The 14995-nt window shown below is 38.1% G+C and overlaps 1 protein-coding gene across 1 annotated transcript in view; it reads right to left on the minus strand.

Moving 5' to 3' along the window:
• The window catches only part of RLF (rearranged L-myc fusion), a 112260-nt gene that overhangs the window by 47888 nt on the left and 49377 nt on the right, over nucleotides 1-14995 (minus strand). Inside the window, exons 2-3 of the mRNA XM_027864617.1 lie at nucleotides 11317-11471; nucleotides 7146-7227 (exon numbers count right to left, since the gene is read on the minus strand). Coding sequence (XP_027720418.1) covers nucleotides 7146-7227; nucleotides 11317-11471 — 237 coding nt within the window. The remainder of the gene's footprint in view (nucleotides 1-7145; nucleotides 7228-11316; nucleotides 11472-14995) is intronic.

The raw sequence follows: 14995 nt of genomic DNA on the forward strand, positions 1-14995 counted from the left end.
TTAACAATGTTATTTCATTTGATACTCAAAACAACCCTATGACATAAGTGCTATTATCACCCCTATTTTACAAACATGGAAACTGAAGCTGAGAGGTTCTGTGCTTTGCCTGAAGTCACACAGCAAGTAAGCAACAGAGGCACAATGAGCATATGTCTTCCCGACTCCTAATCCCATACTCGATGTATTGCTCTAACGATGCAGAGTACACAAAGGGTACTGGAGAGATTCATGGGAATTATAACTAATACAGGTGTAACTAATCTTTGGTAGATTACCAAAGATGACAAGAGTATAAGGAGTAATGCATCGTATCAAGGACCTGTGGAAGCAGGAAAGGAGGGCCTGGCACATGACAATAAGACTGACACTGAGTTATCCTGCTACCCACAAAATGTTAAGAAACCTGAAGAGGTGCACCTACTACACTGTATGTCTTCTACAGATAGTTTACCCTCAGACATGAACAAGAGCATCTTTGGAGGACCAACACCAATAAGATCATGAATCCCTTCAAGTTTTAAGATTGTAAGAGTTTGGGACAGATAGGTGGCGCAGTGGATAGAGCACTGGCCCTGGATTCAGGAGGACCTGAGTTCAAATCCAGCCTTAAACATTTAACACTTACTAGCTGTATGACCCTAGGCAAGTCACTTAACCTCATTGCCTATCCTAAAAAAAAAAAAAAGAAAGAAAGAAAAGAAAAAAAATTATAAGAGTTTATGCCCAAAGGGCTATAAAAATGTGCATACCCTTTGACCCAGCAATAGCACTTCTAGGGCTATAGCTGAGGGAGGGTCATACAAATAGGAAAAGGACCCACATGTACACAAATATTTATAGTAGCTTTCTTTGTGGTGGCAAAGAATTGGAAATTGAAAGGATACCCATCAATTGGGGAATAGCTGGACAAGTTGTGGTATATGAATGTAATGGAATACTATTGCGCTATAAGAAATGATGAATGGGCAGACTTCAGAAAAACCTGGAAAGACTTGTATGGACTGATGCTGAGTGAAATGAGCAGAACCAGGAGAATATTGTACACAGTAATAGCCACGTTGTTCGATGACTAACTTTGATAGACTTAGCCCTTCTCAGCAATGCAAGGATCTAAGATATCTCCAAAGGTCTCACGATGGAAAATGCTATCCACATCCAAAGAAAGAAATGGAGTTTGAATGCAGATTGAAGCATACTATTTGCTCTTTTTTTTTTCCTTCTGTTTTGTTTCTTCTTTCTTGTGGTTCCTCCTATTGGTTCTAATTCTTCTTTACAACATGACTACTGTGAAAATGTGTTTAATAGGAATGTATATGTAGAGCCTATATCAGATTGCACACTGTCTTAGGGAGGGAGGGGAAGAAAATTTACAATTCAAAAGCTCCTTATGGGGGGCAGCTAGGTGGCACAGTGGATAGAGCACTGGCCCCTGAAGTCAGGAGGACCTCAGTTCAAATCCAGCCTCAGACCAAACACTTGACACTTACTAGCTGTGTGACCCTGGGTAAGTCACTTAACCCCAACTGCCTCACCAAAAAGCAAAACAAAAACAAAAAACAAAAAAAAGCTCCTTGTGGAAGTGATTATTGAAAACTAAAAATAAGTTAATTAAAATTTCTAAAAAGTTGTAAGAATTTAAATTTTGAATAAAAAATGCTTTTTGTTGGTTTCATACTTTTGTGTTGGAATTAACGAAATATTTACACGTGTTGAACAAGGGCCATATTTAAAGCTCCGTAATGGAGACCAGATGAAAGACTGATTGATCTGATTAAGTGTAGCTCGACTGACTGTCTGAACCAAAATGAACAGTGAAGACTGACAATCCTCATAGCTGTGACTGATAAAAAACCTTCAAAAGCAACTTCCAAGAGATGCTTTCTTCTGTGTAAAGGTTTTCTATGAGTACTCACACAATTAGCTTTTGGAGGTAGAAGACAGAAGATAAGCTATGTTTCTCTAATATCTCAGGCTGATCCTCATTTTCATGTGTTTTTATAAAGAGTGCTATTTAAATTCTTGTATTCTACTGGGGTTAGTATACAGAAGGGGACAAAAAAATTAGGGAGGCTCAGTCTTCAGAAGAACTATAAAGTACAAGTTTCACTACAACATATTTTAGAATATACATTACTTACTTTATAATATTACTGACAGACATAACCTCCCATTAATAACATTATTCCAAAGGAAAATTGTTTAAAATGGCAGGATTCAACACTTAAAGCTCACCCAGCAAAGACTATGCCTATTATGAGAAGTGCTTTGCCTCAAAGAAGCTATCATAGTTCCCAATTATATAGCATGATAAAGTCTACAGAGAAGTTTCAAGAGTATTCTATCTACTTTACAGATGAGGAAATCAAGGCTTAAAAAAGTGAAGCGTGTGCCCAGTCTACAGCTAGGAAATGTCCGAACTGGGCTATACTCTACAAAACACTGAATCTCATAAAACAAAGATCAACCCCAAATTCAGGACAAATGGCCTGACAAAATTTATTTTCTGATCTTATGTAAGCCAGAATATTTAAAATGTAGAATTTCCTGAAAAATGCAGGATGAATGGATGCCAGTTAGTTATAATCTCCATTTCGTATAAGAATTCTTTATGTGGGCATCCATGAACTTTTTTTATTCATTTAGAAAATATTTTTAAGCTTCTGACTACCAAAGGGATCAATGAGAAAAAAAAAATCTTAAGAATCTTGATTTAGTCCTTCAATAGTAATAACATTCACCTGAGATTGGGATTTTCCTCAGAGTCTGACTATTCAGCTATTTCCCCTACATTGAAGAAATAAGCAAACATTTAGATAGTGCCTACTCTGTGCCCAGTATCATGCTAACTAAATGCTTTCTAACAAATATTATCTCATTTTATCATCATAACAATGCTGGGAGGTAGATGTTATCATGACTCCTATTTTATTACAGTTGAAGAAACTGAAGCAAATAGAAGTAACTTGCCCAGGATCATACAGCTAGTATATCTGAGGCCACATCTGTACTCAGGTCTCCTACGCTCCAGGTCCACAGCTCTAATCAATGAACCACCAGTTGCCTCTGCTATTTTTCCACATTGCTTTTGTTCCCTACCCATCCACCCCTCATAACTACAAGAAGTATTTTTTAAAAAGTAGAAATTCCCATATTGCATATTTTGTTCCTTTGTCCTTTGGCCTGGTTCCCTCTTTTAAAATGTGGCAGAACACTCTGCCTACTATGTATCTATCACAACGAACTCTAGCCAGAAAACTCCTTAGAAGCTTCATGCTTTTATTTAAATCAATTTCCTATTTTATTAACTGAAATGCTGTTTACTTAAATAAGGGACACAGGCATATTTCCTCTGGTTTTCAACAGATGTTGAAATTCTGCCTTTAATGTACCATGAAACAAAAATATCAAATCTAATCTACGAAAAATTAATGGGAGACTCAGCATGCCATCTGACTAGGGTATACTAATTCCTCCCCTCTGTCTATTAGAATCCTTAGATTCGGGAAAGACTTACATGAACTGATACAAAGTGAGGTGAGCAGAACCAGAACACTGTACATAGGAACAGCAATATCGTGTGATGAAGAACTGTGAGTGACGTAGCCATTCTCAACAATACAATAGTTCAACACAATCCCAAAGGACTCATGATGAAAAATGTTATATGCCTCCAGAGAAAGAACTGATGTTGTATGAGTACAGACTGAAGCATAATATTTTTCACTTTTTCTTGTTTGGGTCTTCTTGCACAAAAGGACTAATATGGAAATATTTTAACCTATATCAGACTGCTTACCATTTCAGGGAAGAGGGAAGGAGGAATAGAATTTGAAACTCCAAACTTTAAACAACAAATGTGTTAAAAATTGTTTTTTACATATAACTGGGGAAAAAATAAAATATATTAACAAAAAAAAAGAATCCTTAGGTTCCTTTCATGATGAGCTTAGGTGATAATTCCCCCATAAAGTCTTCCAAATTTCTCCAGCTGCCAGCGATCACTCTCTGAATTTTTCTAGAGTACTTTATCTGATTTCTCTCTTGCTGCCTCAAGATCATAATTATGCATATTTGCATACATATCATATCAAACAGAATGTAAGCTCCTTGAAGTCTTTATATGCTTTGTTTTTGTCTTTTGGGCCCCTATCATTCATTTATTTATTAAGCTAAAATTTTTTTTTCAATCAATGAAAAACTACCTTCTCTACCTCTCCCTCTTCCACTGAGAAATCAAGGAAAAAAAAATCTCTAGCACAAACTTGCATGGTCAAGTAAAATAAATTCCCACATTGGTCATATTTAAAAAAAAAAAGTCTCACAATGCACTCCTGTTTATCACCTCTCTATTCAGAGAATGGAAGCAACATTTCATTATTAGTCCACCAGAATTTTGGCTGGTCATTAAATTGATCAAAGTTCCTAGTTTTTACAATATTGTTGTTAATGTATAAACAGTTCTCCTGATTCTGTTCACTTCATTCTGCATCAGTTCATATAAGTCTTCCCAGGCCTTTCTGAAAGTAGCCCCTTCATAATTTTTTATGGCACAATGGTATTCCATCATATTTACGTACACCACACCTTGTCAAGCCATTACCCACTGAACTCAAGGAGAAAGCAAGTAAGGAAGGGGTGCAGGGTTGAAGTAAGGAATTTAAGAGGAAGGAATACAGGGCAGCTAGGTGGCGCAGTGGATAGAGCACCGATCCTGGAGTCAGGAGGATCTGAGTTCAAATCTGGCCTCAAACACATAACACACACTAGCTGTGTGACCCTGGGCAAGTCACTTAACCCCATGGCCTAGCCATGAATAAATAAATAAACAAACAAACAAATAAATGAATGAATGAATGAAGAGAAAGGATTACACTAGGGACAGAAAAGCTTTAAGCAAAACAAACTTCCTGATTCTGAAAGGAGGAGTTTTAGGAGAGAAAAAGAAAAGCAAAAGAACTGAAGGCAGTGCTTGAATATCACCACTTAGACAATGGAGGAACGGCCTAACAAATGGTAGCATATGGATACAACAGAATTTAATTGCTCTGTAAGAAATGACAAGAGACAATTTCAGAGAATCCTGTGTAGTATGCACTGATGCAGAGTGAAGTGAACAGAAACAGGAGAACAATTTATACAAGGAAAACAACACTGTAAAATAAAACAACTTTGAAAGGCTTAATTCTGATCCAAGCAATGACCAATGATTGATCCAAAGTAATGACATATGGACCACCAACCATAGGTCCTCCAGATGACCTAAGATCACTGATGGCTACAATATACAATAAAAGACTTGCATTACTGGACATAAAAAGCAAGTGGTATAACATAGAAATTATGAGTTTCATAGAATTCCCTTTTTCTATTCTGTTGTGTGTATGGAAATTTTTTTTAGTGTATAAGTTCATAATTTAAAAATGTAAATGAAAAAATTGCAAAAAAGAATAATAGTAGCACCTGCCTTGTAAGGTTGTTGTAAGGATCAAATAAGATAATATATGTAAAAGTTTTTTGCAAATCTAAATCTAAAGTACAAACTGAAATATATTGCCCCAGATATCCTTTTCAACTCTAAGTCCTTTGAGGTCACTCTGTGAAGTAATTATCTCCTATTTCATTTTGCACAGTGCTAAGCACCCACATAGCATTTGGTAAATGAATGAGGTAGAAAAGCATTTACTAAGCACTGACTTTGGGCCAGGCAAAACTGTTCTAAGTGCTAGGAATACAAACCCAACTAAGTCTAACAGCTGTGGCTGTGAAGAAGCTTTATAAATTTTTATTATTATTATTTTTTTGGTGAGGCAATTGGGGTTAAGTCACTTGCCCAGAGTCACACAGCTATTGAGTGTTATATATGTGAGACAGAATTTGAACTCAGGTCCTCCTGACTCCAGGGCTGGTGCTCTATCCACTGCGCCACCTAGCTGCCCCGAGGAACTTTTTTTATAATAGTGGACAAGAACACATAAGGGTTTCATTAGTGGCATAAAGGTGCCCTGGAAACAGCAAGTCAGGGAGGGATGGGCTTCAGTGCCTAGTATCTTAGGCATGAACCTGGAGTCAAGGAATGGGAGGTGAAAGCTAGAGGGCAGAACAGCATATAAAGATGACTGGGATGTGGACTGAGGGTACATATAACGAAGACTGGACAAGCCAAAACCCAGAATGCTGGTTGGGAACTTGGGAGTGCCCAAACTAAAATGGAAGGCCTTCTGAGCAGGAAGGAGAGGAATGATGGATGTCAAGATGTTATGGGGGGGTAGAACTAACAAGACTTGGCAAGAGACTGGATAGAGGGCATGAAGGAGAAGGCAAAGTTAAGAATGATTTCAAGATGACAAACTTAGGTCTGACCCTCAACAATAAGAGAGATGTTTGGAGGAAAGGTGGATTTAGGAGAAAGGATAAGTTCCATCTTAGATATGTTGAGCAGACATGTCCAATAGGCAGTTAACGTTGCAGGGATCAGAATTTCAGTTCTCAGCAGTAGTGAAGGTAGTGGGCACAGTGGGCAAAAGTGCTCAACTCAGAGTCAGGTGGACTTCAGTACAAACACTACCTCAAACCTTTACTAGCTATGTGACTTCTGGCAAGTCACTTAACCTCTTATAGCCTCAGTTTCCTCATCTGTAAAATGAGGAAAGGTTGCTGTGAAGATTAATAGACAGCAATATATGCACACTGCACTGTGAACCTTAAAGTGCCTAAGACCAAAAGAGCAACAGATCTTGCATTTGTACCCAGCTGCAAATCCAGCACTCTTTTCACTGCCCTATGCCACCTCTGATCTTTCACTTCTGTGACATGACCTAGTCCAAAGAAGTTTCTGAATAAATGAGGTATTTACTCTATGAGAATATATTACAACTTGTTAAATTAATTATTTCAAATACAACAGCCTTACTGGTTTGGGGCAATGGAACTAAGTCAGGTTTTACCTTTTTCACATACATGCCAAGGAAGGCTCTGAATGGACCTCTGGTCAGAACATCTGGAGGACCAAATTCCAGCCTTAAAAATCCAAATCAAATAGTTTTAAGTTTGAGGTCTTTCTGATCTGCGTACGTGAGGGGAAAGCCACAAGTTACCTTTATGATTGAATCATAAAGCACTTTTTCAAGCTGAAAAAGACTCACCTGTATGGACTGATTAAAAGGTACCCATACTTCACATGGAAGTTCAGTTTCAGGCACAGACAGCAAGAGCTCAAAACAACTCCTATAATAAAGAAAGACAAATAACAGTAAAAAGCAGTTCTGGTTGCAGTCGATATTTTGTTAGTATAATTACAAAATATTCAGACAATGGGCTGGTTCCACGAAGGAGGAGAACCACATCTTTCCTATACCTTTGCATCACCCTTCAGGGCCTAGCGTACAGAAGAAACTTAACAAATATTTGCAGAATTTATACCTCTTATATAAAATCACTTCATCTCTGTGGTGAAGCATAAATTCTCCATCAAAACGTTCTATCCAGGTAATAGCCGTGTGACATTGGGCAAATCACTTAACCTGTTTGCTTCAGCTTCCTCAATATGTAAAATGGGGATAATATGAACATTTACCTATCAGGGTTATTTGAGGTTCAAAGGAGATGACATTTATAAAATACTTAGCATGATGCCTGGCACATAGAAGGCAAGATAAATGCTAGCTATTCTTATTATTAGCAGAGTGACAAACCTGTTAAGAAATCAATTCTGAGGAAATATTTCTTTTTGCCTTTTCATTCTCAGGGCCTAGCATAATACCATGAGCACTTGGGAAGGGAATGAGTGATGGAGTAGTGCTTGTAAACCTCTGACTTTACGAAATATCAGTAAAGACACTCCTATTAATGTAGATCTAAAACTTCTCCAACTTCTAGGCTCAGAGAGCTACCAAGCAAACTGAGGGTCTAAGTGACTTGCTCTTGGGTCCAAAATCAGTATTTGCCCAAGGAGAGAAGGACTTGAATCTAGGCCTTCCTTTGTGACTCTCAGGCTGGCTCTCATCCACTATGATGAACATGCTGCTATGAGCATAGTAAACATATGAACATTTTACTAGAGAGTCTGTATTCCAGGTACTTTAGAAAAAGAAAGAAAAGGCAGGAGAGGGGTAAAAGAAACAAAGGATGTCATAGTCTATACTCTTCTGGTCCCTTAATCCTTCCCAGGGGGTATTTGCAAAAGTACCTTGTTAAGCCAAATGGATCTCTTAATTGGTAAAATTTCAGAGTAATATAATACTTAAAATCATAGGTCTTTTGGGATCACATAGTATAATTTACTAATTTTACAGCTGAGAACACACACTGTGTGGAGTGAAGTGATGCACCCAGGAGCACATATTTATGTTTAAGCTTCAAACTTCAGGTGCTATGAAATAAGTTATTTGGGGGCCCAGGGCCACTTGTAGGATCAGTTTTCCTAAACTATTCCTATTTTCTCAGAACCTCTTCCTTTTCTGATTTCATATGCAAAGACATAGTGGTAATAATCTCTTTAAGTATCCTCATTTTTGCAGAACAAACTATAAAAGAAGAGATCTGAAGAGCAGGAAAAAATATAAGGGCAATACTTTAATTAGCACTAACAACCCAAGCAAGGGAAGAGATGCACATATGCTGCTAATTTAATCCACCTCTAAGCAGCTCCATTTCCTCAAGAAGAGGTCCTGGAAAACATTAAAGAGACACAACTGGGGAGAGGAAGAGGGTGAAAGATTAGGGACTAAGACAGGAATGCAAAATAACAGTAAAGCAACAGACAAACTTCAGTATATCAATTAATTTGCCAATGTTTAGAATTCAGTTGGTAAAATATTGGGAATATGTAAAAAAAACTTCCAACTTAGATATGAGAAAGTCTTCTTCTCTTTCTGACCTTTACTTAGGAATATCAGAAAACTGGAGATATAGGTTACTTGCTACTAAGTGGGAACAAAAGGATTATAAAATTTGGAGGGCTAGGGCATGCGCAACTTGGGCCAAAGGACTTTAACTGTGGAGAACTAGAAGTACCACCTAGAAAAGGAGATTGCTTCAAGATTTGCTTCAATGCTCAGGGGTCCAAGGTAAAGATGCCCATCAACTTTCCTTTTAGGGATATGAACAGGCAGTTCTCAGATGAAGAAATTAAAGCCATCTATAGTTATATGAAAAAATGCTCTAAATCACTATTGATTAGAGAAATGCAAATCAAAACAACTCTGAGCTACCACATCACACCTATCAGATTGGCCAACATGACAAAACAGGAAAATGATAAATGTTGGAGAAGATGTGGGAAAATGGAACACTAATGCATTGTTGGTGGAGCTGTGAAATGATCCAACTATTCTGGAGAGCAATTAGGAACTATGCCCAGAGGGCTATAAAAATATGCATACCCTTTGACCCAGCAATAGCACTTCTAGGGCTATATCCCAGTGAAATCATACAAATGAGAAAAGGACCCACATGTACAAAGTATTCAAAATATGTACAAAAATACATACTTTCACATACACATCTAAAAACTTAAAAGGTTATGGATAAATAAATAAGAAGTAGTAACAGCTAATATAACTGATTAGAACTCTTATGTTGTAACTCTGAATAATGAGTATTCTCCCCAAAAGTAATATCTCTTAAACACTTTCAAAATTACTTCATGAGTATTTCATATTGACTTGACCAAGTTCTTTGTACCGTGACATTTAAAAGTTCGAGAGACATAATTTCTTAGTAATTAGTAATTTTAATAATAATGTTAGCATTTTAGTAAAAGAGGTCAATGGAACTCTTGAATGCCAAAAACAATCATGGCTGGGTCATGGCTTACATACCCTTAGAAAGGGGATGTTCCAGAGGGTGGCAATCAAACTCTGATTGGTTAACAGGTAATGAAAGAGAATGAATTAAATACAATGTGGGGCTGGACCTATTTTAATGAACTTTGATTATGTCATTTATTTCTACATTACCTCCAGCCTTGGATCTAATCAAAGAATTCATCCCTACACAAACTGGAGTTAAACATAATAGTTTTCCCCACCTTAGATTAAATTCCTAGTAAGGCTGGGTGGAATCTGACCAAGATGGAGAAGAGTTATTATTCAATCTCATTATCAGTAATGTCCTTCAAGAGAATGAACTCTGTAATGAGGACTACAGAAAATGGGGAATTCTGGATCTCCCCAAATCACTCATTATGAATAACTATTTCTCTCATTACCCACAGCACCTGCCATGTAGTAGATTCTTAATAAATGATTGTTGAATAAATGAAAGAATGAATGCAGTGAAGAGAGTACAGAAGGTGAGAAGCTCCAACACCAGACACAATGAAAAGTGGCTGGCAACTACTCCTAGGAAGGGTTTTTGATGGCAAGCTTGCCTGAACTTCTGGAGGCATCTGAGGAAGAAATGGATTCAGGGCAGGTTTATTTAAAAAGCATGGTTATATATAGAAAGGTAGCATGGGGTAGAAGAAAGAACACTGAATATGGAGTCAGAAAACAGGTTCAAATATTGATAAATTAATAATAACTCTGTGGCCTTGAAGTAATCCATTTATCTAATTAATATGAAATAGTGAAACAATTTCAGTAGCTGTAAAATGAAGATTTTTATATTTGCAATATCTACCTACCAGAGGAGATGTAAGGATCAAATGAGATAATGTATATCAAGATACAGAGTAAACCATTAAAGGGTAGTACAAATTTGTCATCGGTTGTTACTGAATTTGAAGTCATTTTCAAGTTTTGACTCAGCCAGTTAGTAATTATGTGACAATAAGAAGACATTAAACTTTTCTAAGCCTCAACTTCTTCATTTGTAAAATAAGGACAGTAATATTTATGCTACCTTCACAGAACTGTATTGAGTAAAAGTGGATGCTTTTTTCAAAGTGCTAGACTTGCTACTTTCATAATAAAATAAGAATGAGACAAAGCAGTGGTAACAGCTAAGATAACCTGAGAGAGATATTGGCCCATACCGAAGTACTTACTACTTTACTCTTGTACTAGATCAATATTTTGCCCAACTAAATTAATTTTCTTTCTTTTTTTTTTAAATGTAATTTACTTTTCACTGGTGAGCCATGATCTTCAATAAAATTAAAGAACTAAAACTCTTATTACAGAGGCAACTTGAGTCACAGATATATGCCATCCAATGAAATTTAAATAGGAAGAACCTCTCAATGACATAAAAATTAAATCACAGAGCAGAAGGTAATGAACAAAAGATTGATAAAATACAGATGTAATACATATACTCACCAAAATTAAATAACTCATTTTATAAAAGCATGAATTATTTTTGAAAACTTACAGTACTAGCCTGCCCAGAACGAGGAGAACATCTTCACATTCAGTAGTTAAATATGGCCGAGCACTGGCAAAGCTCTGGATTGAGAGTCGATATACTTCCAGAAGGCACGCCATGTGTTCTGATGTATTCCTGTTGCCTGCATACTGAAGCAAAGTCTGCAAGACAAAGACCAAGTTAAAAAAAAATTTTAATGACACTCATCCAGACATACCACTCCCATTTTTTATTCACATTCTTAGCTCGTTTCTTTTTGTACTTTCTTCATCACTTAAGCCTGTTTTCTATTCTAATTGAAAGAGTAGAGAGTGGGTTATCAACCCCAGGGAAAGCACTCTGGGCTTGACAACATTCTAATATTAGAGCCCCAGGGCTGCTTACATGTTACACTGGAGTAACTGGAGGAGGACACTGGAGGTAGAGCTCTGCTATCTTTTTGACTTCCCTATTCCTGTCAGGAGAGATGTAGCATGGGGTAAAGTATCAAGAGCTGGCCTTGGAACTTAGGAAGACCTAAGTGCAAATCCAGCATGGCAGCCTCTTACACATATTGGTTATGTGACACTAGCAAGCAACTTCAGGGGTTTCCTCAAACCAGGAGTTCTCTATACCAAGGAAATGACAGTCTAGCTCTTACTTCTATCCTGCAAATAGCTTAGTTGTGAAACACTGTCAAGTCAACCTGCCTACACTATCACAATAGAGGAACTCCCAACCCATCAAATCCAGCTCTACTTGATCCTTCAACATTGCTACCAGACCAATATTACCGTAGCACAGATGTGATCATGTCCCTGCTAAGCTCAAAGCCTTTTCAAAGGGCCTCTGTGTCAGTGAATAAACTTTAAAAATCACAATGATAAGCTAGCACTTGGGTGGCACTTTAAGGTTTGCAAAGCACATTACACATATCATCACAACAAACCTGAGAGGTAGGTGCTATCAGTATCCTTATTTTACAGATGAGGAAACTGGAGGAAGACAGAAGATGAATAACTGACCCAGAGGTCACACAACTGTTTTAAGTGTCTGAGGCTAAATGTGAACTCGAGTCAAGCTGACTCCAAGTCCAGTGCAGTGCCCAATCCCCTACACCACCTAAAGAGCCTAGTTTTAATCCAGTTGTAACTCCTTAAAGTGCCATTTCAAGACCAACCACAACCTGCTACTAGCCTACCATTCTAGTTTCATCCCCCCCCTGCCTCCCATCCCCAATTTGCACACTACACTTAAGCCAAACTAGATTGCTTGTTGTCAGACCTCAATGAATTTGATGATGATGCTCCCTATACGTAGAATGCCCACTTTGCCCCATTTTTACCTACTTGATATCCTACTCATCCTGTTTAAAATTCAACACTTGTCCCCAAAGCCTTCCCTGATGGATAAAGATCCATCCCTCCCCCAAGAGTATTGCTGACCTTCACCCTAGGACCTCATGAAACACCTGGTCTAAGCTGGTCAATCCCAGAGCATCCATCTCTTGCCTAAGGGCTGTTTCTTCTTCTGCTTTTTTTTTTTTTTTGTATTTTGTTTTTTTGGTCTAGGCAATGGGATTAAGTGACTTGCCCAGGGTCACACAGCTAGTAAGTGTTATGTGTCTGAGGCTGGATCTGAACTCAGGTCCTCCTGAATCCAGGACTAGTGCCCTATCCACTGTGCCACCTAGCTGCCCCAAGGGACCTGTTTCTTTGCAAAGTTTGTCACAGCTAGGCCTGGAATGCTCTCTCTCCTCAGTTCTGCCTCTTGCAACATTTAGATCTGTTTCAAGTCAGCTCAAGTACCACCTTTTCCTGATCCCAATTCATCAGTGCCCTCATGCCCTACCACTGACCGTGCATATTTTCTTTTCCCTCTTTGTCTCTAAACATGCAGTGAACCATCTATCCCCTCAGTAAAATGCTAGTTCCTTGAGGTCAAGGACTGTCTCATTTTGATGTTTATAACCACCACACATGGCAAAGTACCTAAGCATAAAGTGTACACATATAAATAATTCCAAAAAACAATCCTAAAATATTTACTTCAAAATAGATGTAATTAAATATATTTTTCTAAATTGTAAGCTCCACCTGGATAGTTTAGATTCCTCCCTGGATTTTTATGACAAGGTTACATCATGGCTCTCCTATGAGGACCGACTGATCCTTTTCACTGACCTTTGCAGGATATCCTATATGGATCTCATTAGTGCCTTAGTGATCTCATTCATAGTCAACTAGCATTGATTAAATACCTACAATATGCCAGATACTGTGCTAAGGGCTGGGGATACAAAGAAAGAAAAAAAAAATTAGTCCCTGCCTTCAAGGAGCTTACAGTCAGATGGAGGAAGCAACATGCAAACAGCTGCATACAAACCAGCTATAGACAGGACAAATTGGGGGGCCAACTCCAGTTGTCCTGATCTATATCTTGCCACTAGAGCGAGATGGCTCTGAAGGAAAAAGTGAGGCTGGTGACTCTGCACAGTCCTCTCTTACGGTAATCCAATTCACAACAAGTAATGGCATCACCTTCCTGATGTCATGGTCCTCCTCAAGAATGAAGGACCAATAACAAGAAGACAGGACAAACTGGAGGTAGTTTCAAAGGGAAGACACTATCATTGAGGAGGCCTGGGAAAGGCTTCTTGCAAAAAGTGGGATTTTATCTGAGACTTAAAGGCAGTCAAGGAAGCCAGAGGTAGAGAGAGATGAGGAGGGAGAGAGTTGCAAGTACAGAGGACAGTTAGAGAAAACATTCCCAATTAGTTGTGTGGTGGAAACTCAAAGTAGAGAATGAATATAAGGTACTAAGAACAGCAGTGTCACTGGATAGTGGAATACACAGAGGGGAGTAAGGCAGAAGACAAGAAAGGGGCCAGGTTATAAAGGGCTTTAAAAGTCAAACAGAAGAGTTTATATTCGATTCTGGAGGCAATAAATAGAGAGCCACTGGAGTTAAATAGGAGAGTTCCAAGATCAGTCCTATGTTTTCAGGAACATCAGTTTGACAGTGGAGTGGAAGATGGACTGGAGTGGAGAGAAACAGGCAGTTACTTGCCAGTAAACTACTTCAATAGTCCAGGTGTGAAATGACAAGGGCCTGTATGACAGTGTTTGCAGTATCAGAAGAGGGTATATATGAGAAATGTTACAAAAACAGAAACAAAAGTACTTGACAACTCACTGATATGGAGGTGTGAGGTAAGAAAAACTGAGGAGTGAAGGATAATACCTAGTTTGTGAGTCTGGGGAACTGGAAGGATGGTGTATCCAAAACAGTAATAGGAAATTTAGGAAAAGGGATGGGTTTTTTTTTGGTTTTTTTTTTTTGGAGTGGGAGATAGTGGGTTCTATTTTGGACATGTTGATTTTCAGATGTCTATGGAACCGATCCAGTTCAAGATGTATAATACGCAGGTGGAGATTTAAGGCTGGCAATCTGGAGAGAAGTTTGGGCTGGACAAGTAGATCTGAAAGTCATAAGCACAGAGATGATAAATGAATCTATGGGAGTCGATGAGATCAGCAAATGAAATAGTATAGAAGAAGAGGGCTCAGGATGGAGCCTTGGTGTCAGCAAATGATACTGAGAAAAAGAGCCATCTGGTAGGTAAGAGTTGTGAAAACCTAGACAGAATACAGTATTAAGGGAAAGGTGAACAAGAGTGTCAAAGGTTGCAGAGGTCACAAAGGAT

This window comes from Vombatus ursinus, unplaced genomic scaffold (assembly GCF_900497805.2).
Source record: "Vombatus ursinus unplaced genomic scaffold, bare-nosed wombat genome assembly UNPS02014775.1, whole genome shotgun sequence".
In the NCBI taxonomy this organism is placed as follows: domain Eukaryota; kingdom Metazoa; phylum Chordata; class Mammalia; order Diprotodontia; family Vombatidae; genus Vombatus; species Vombatus ursinus.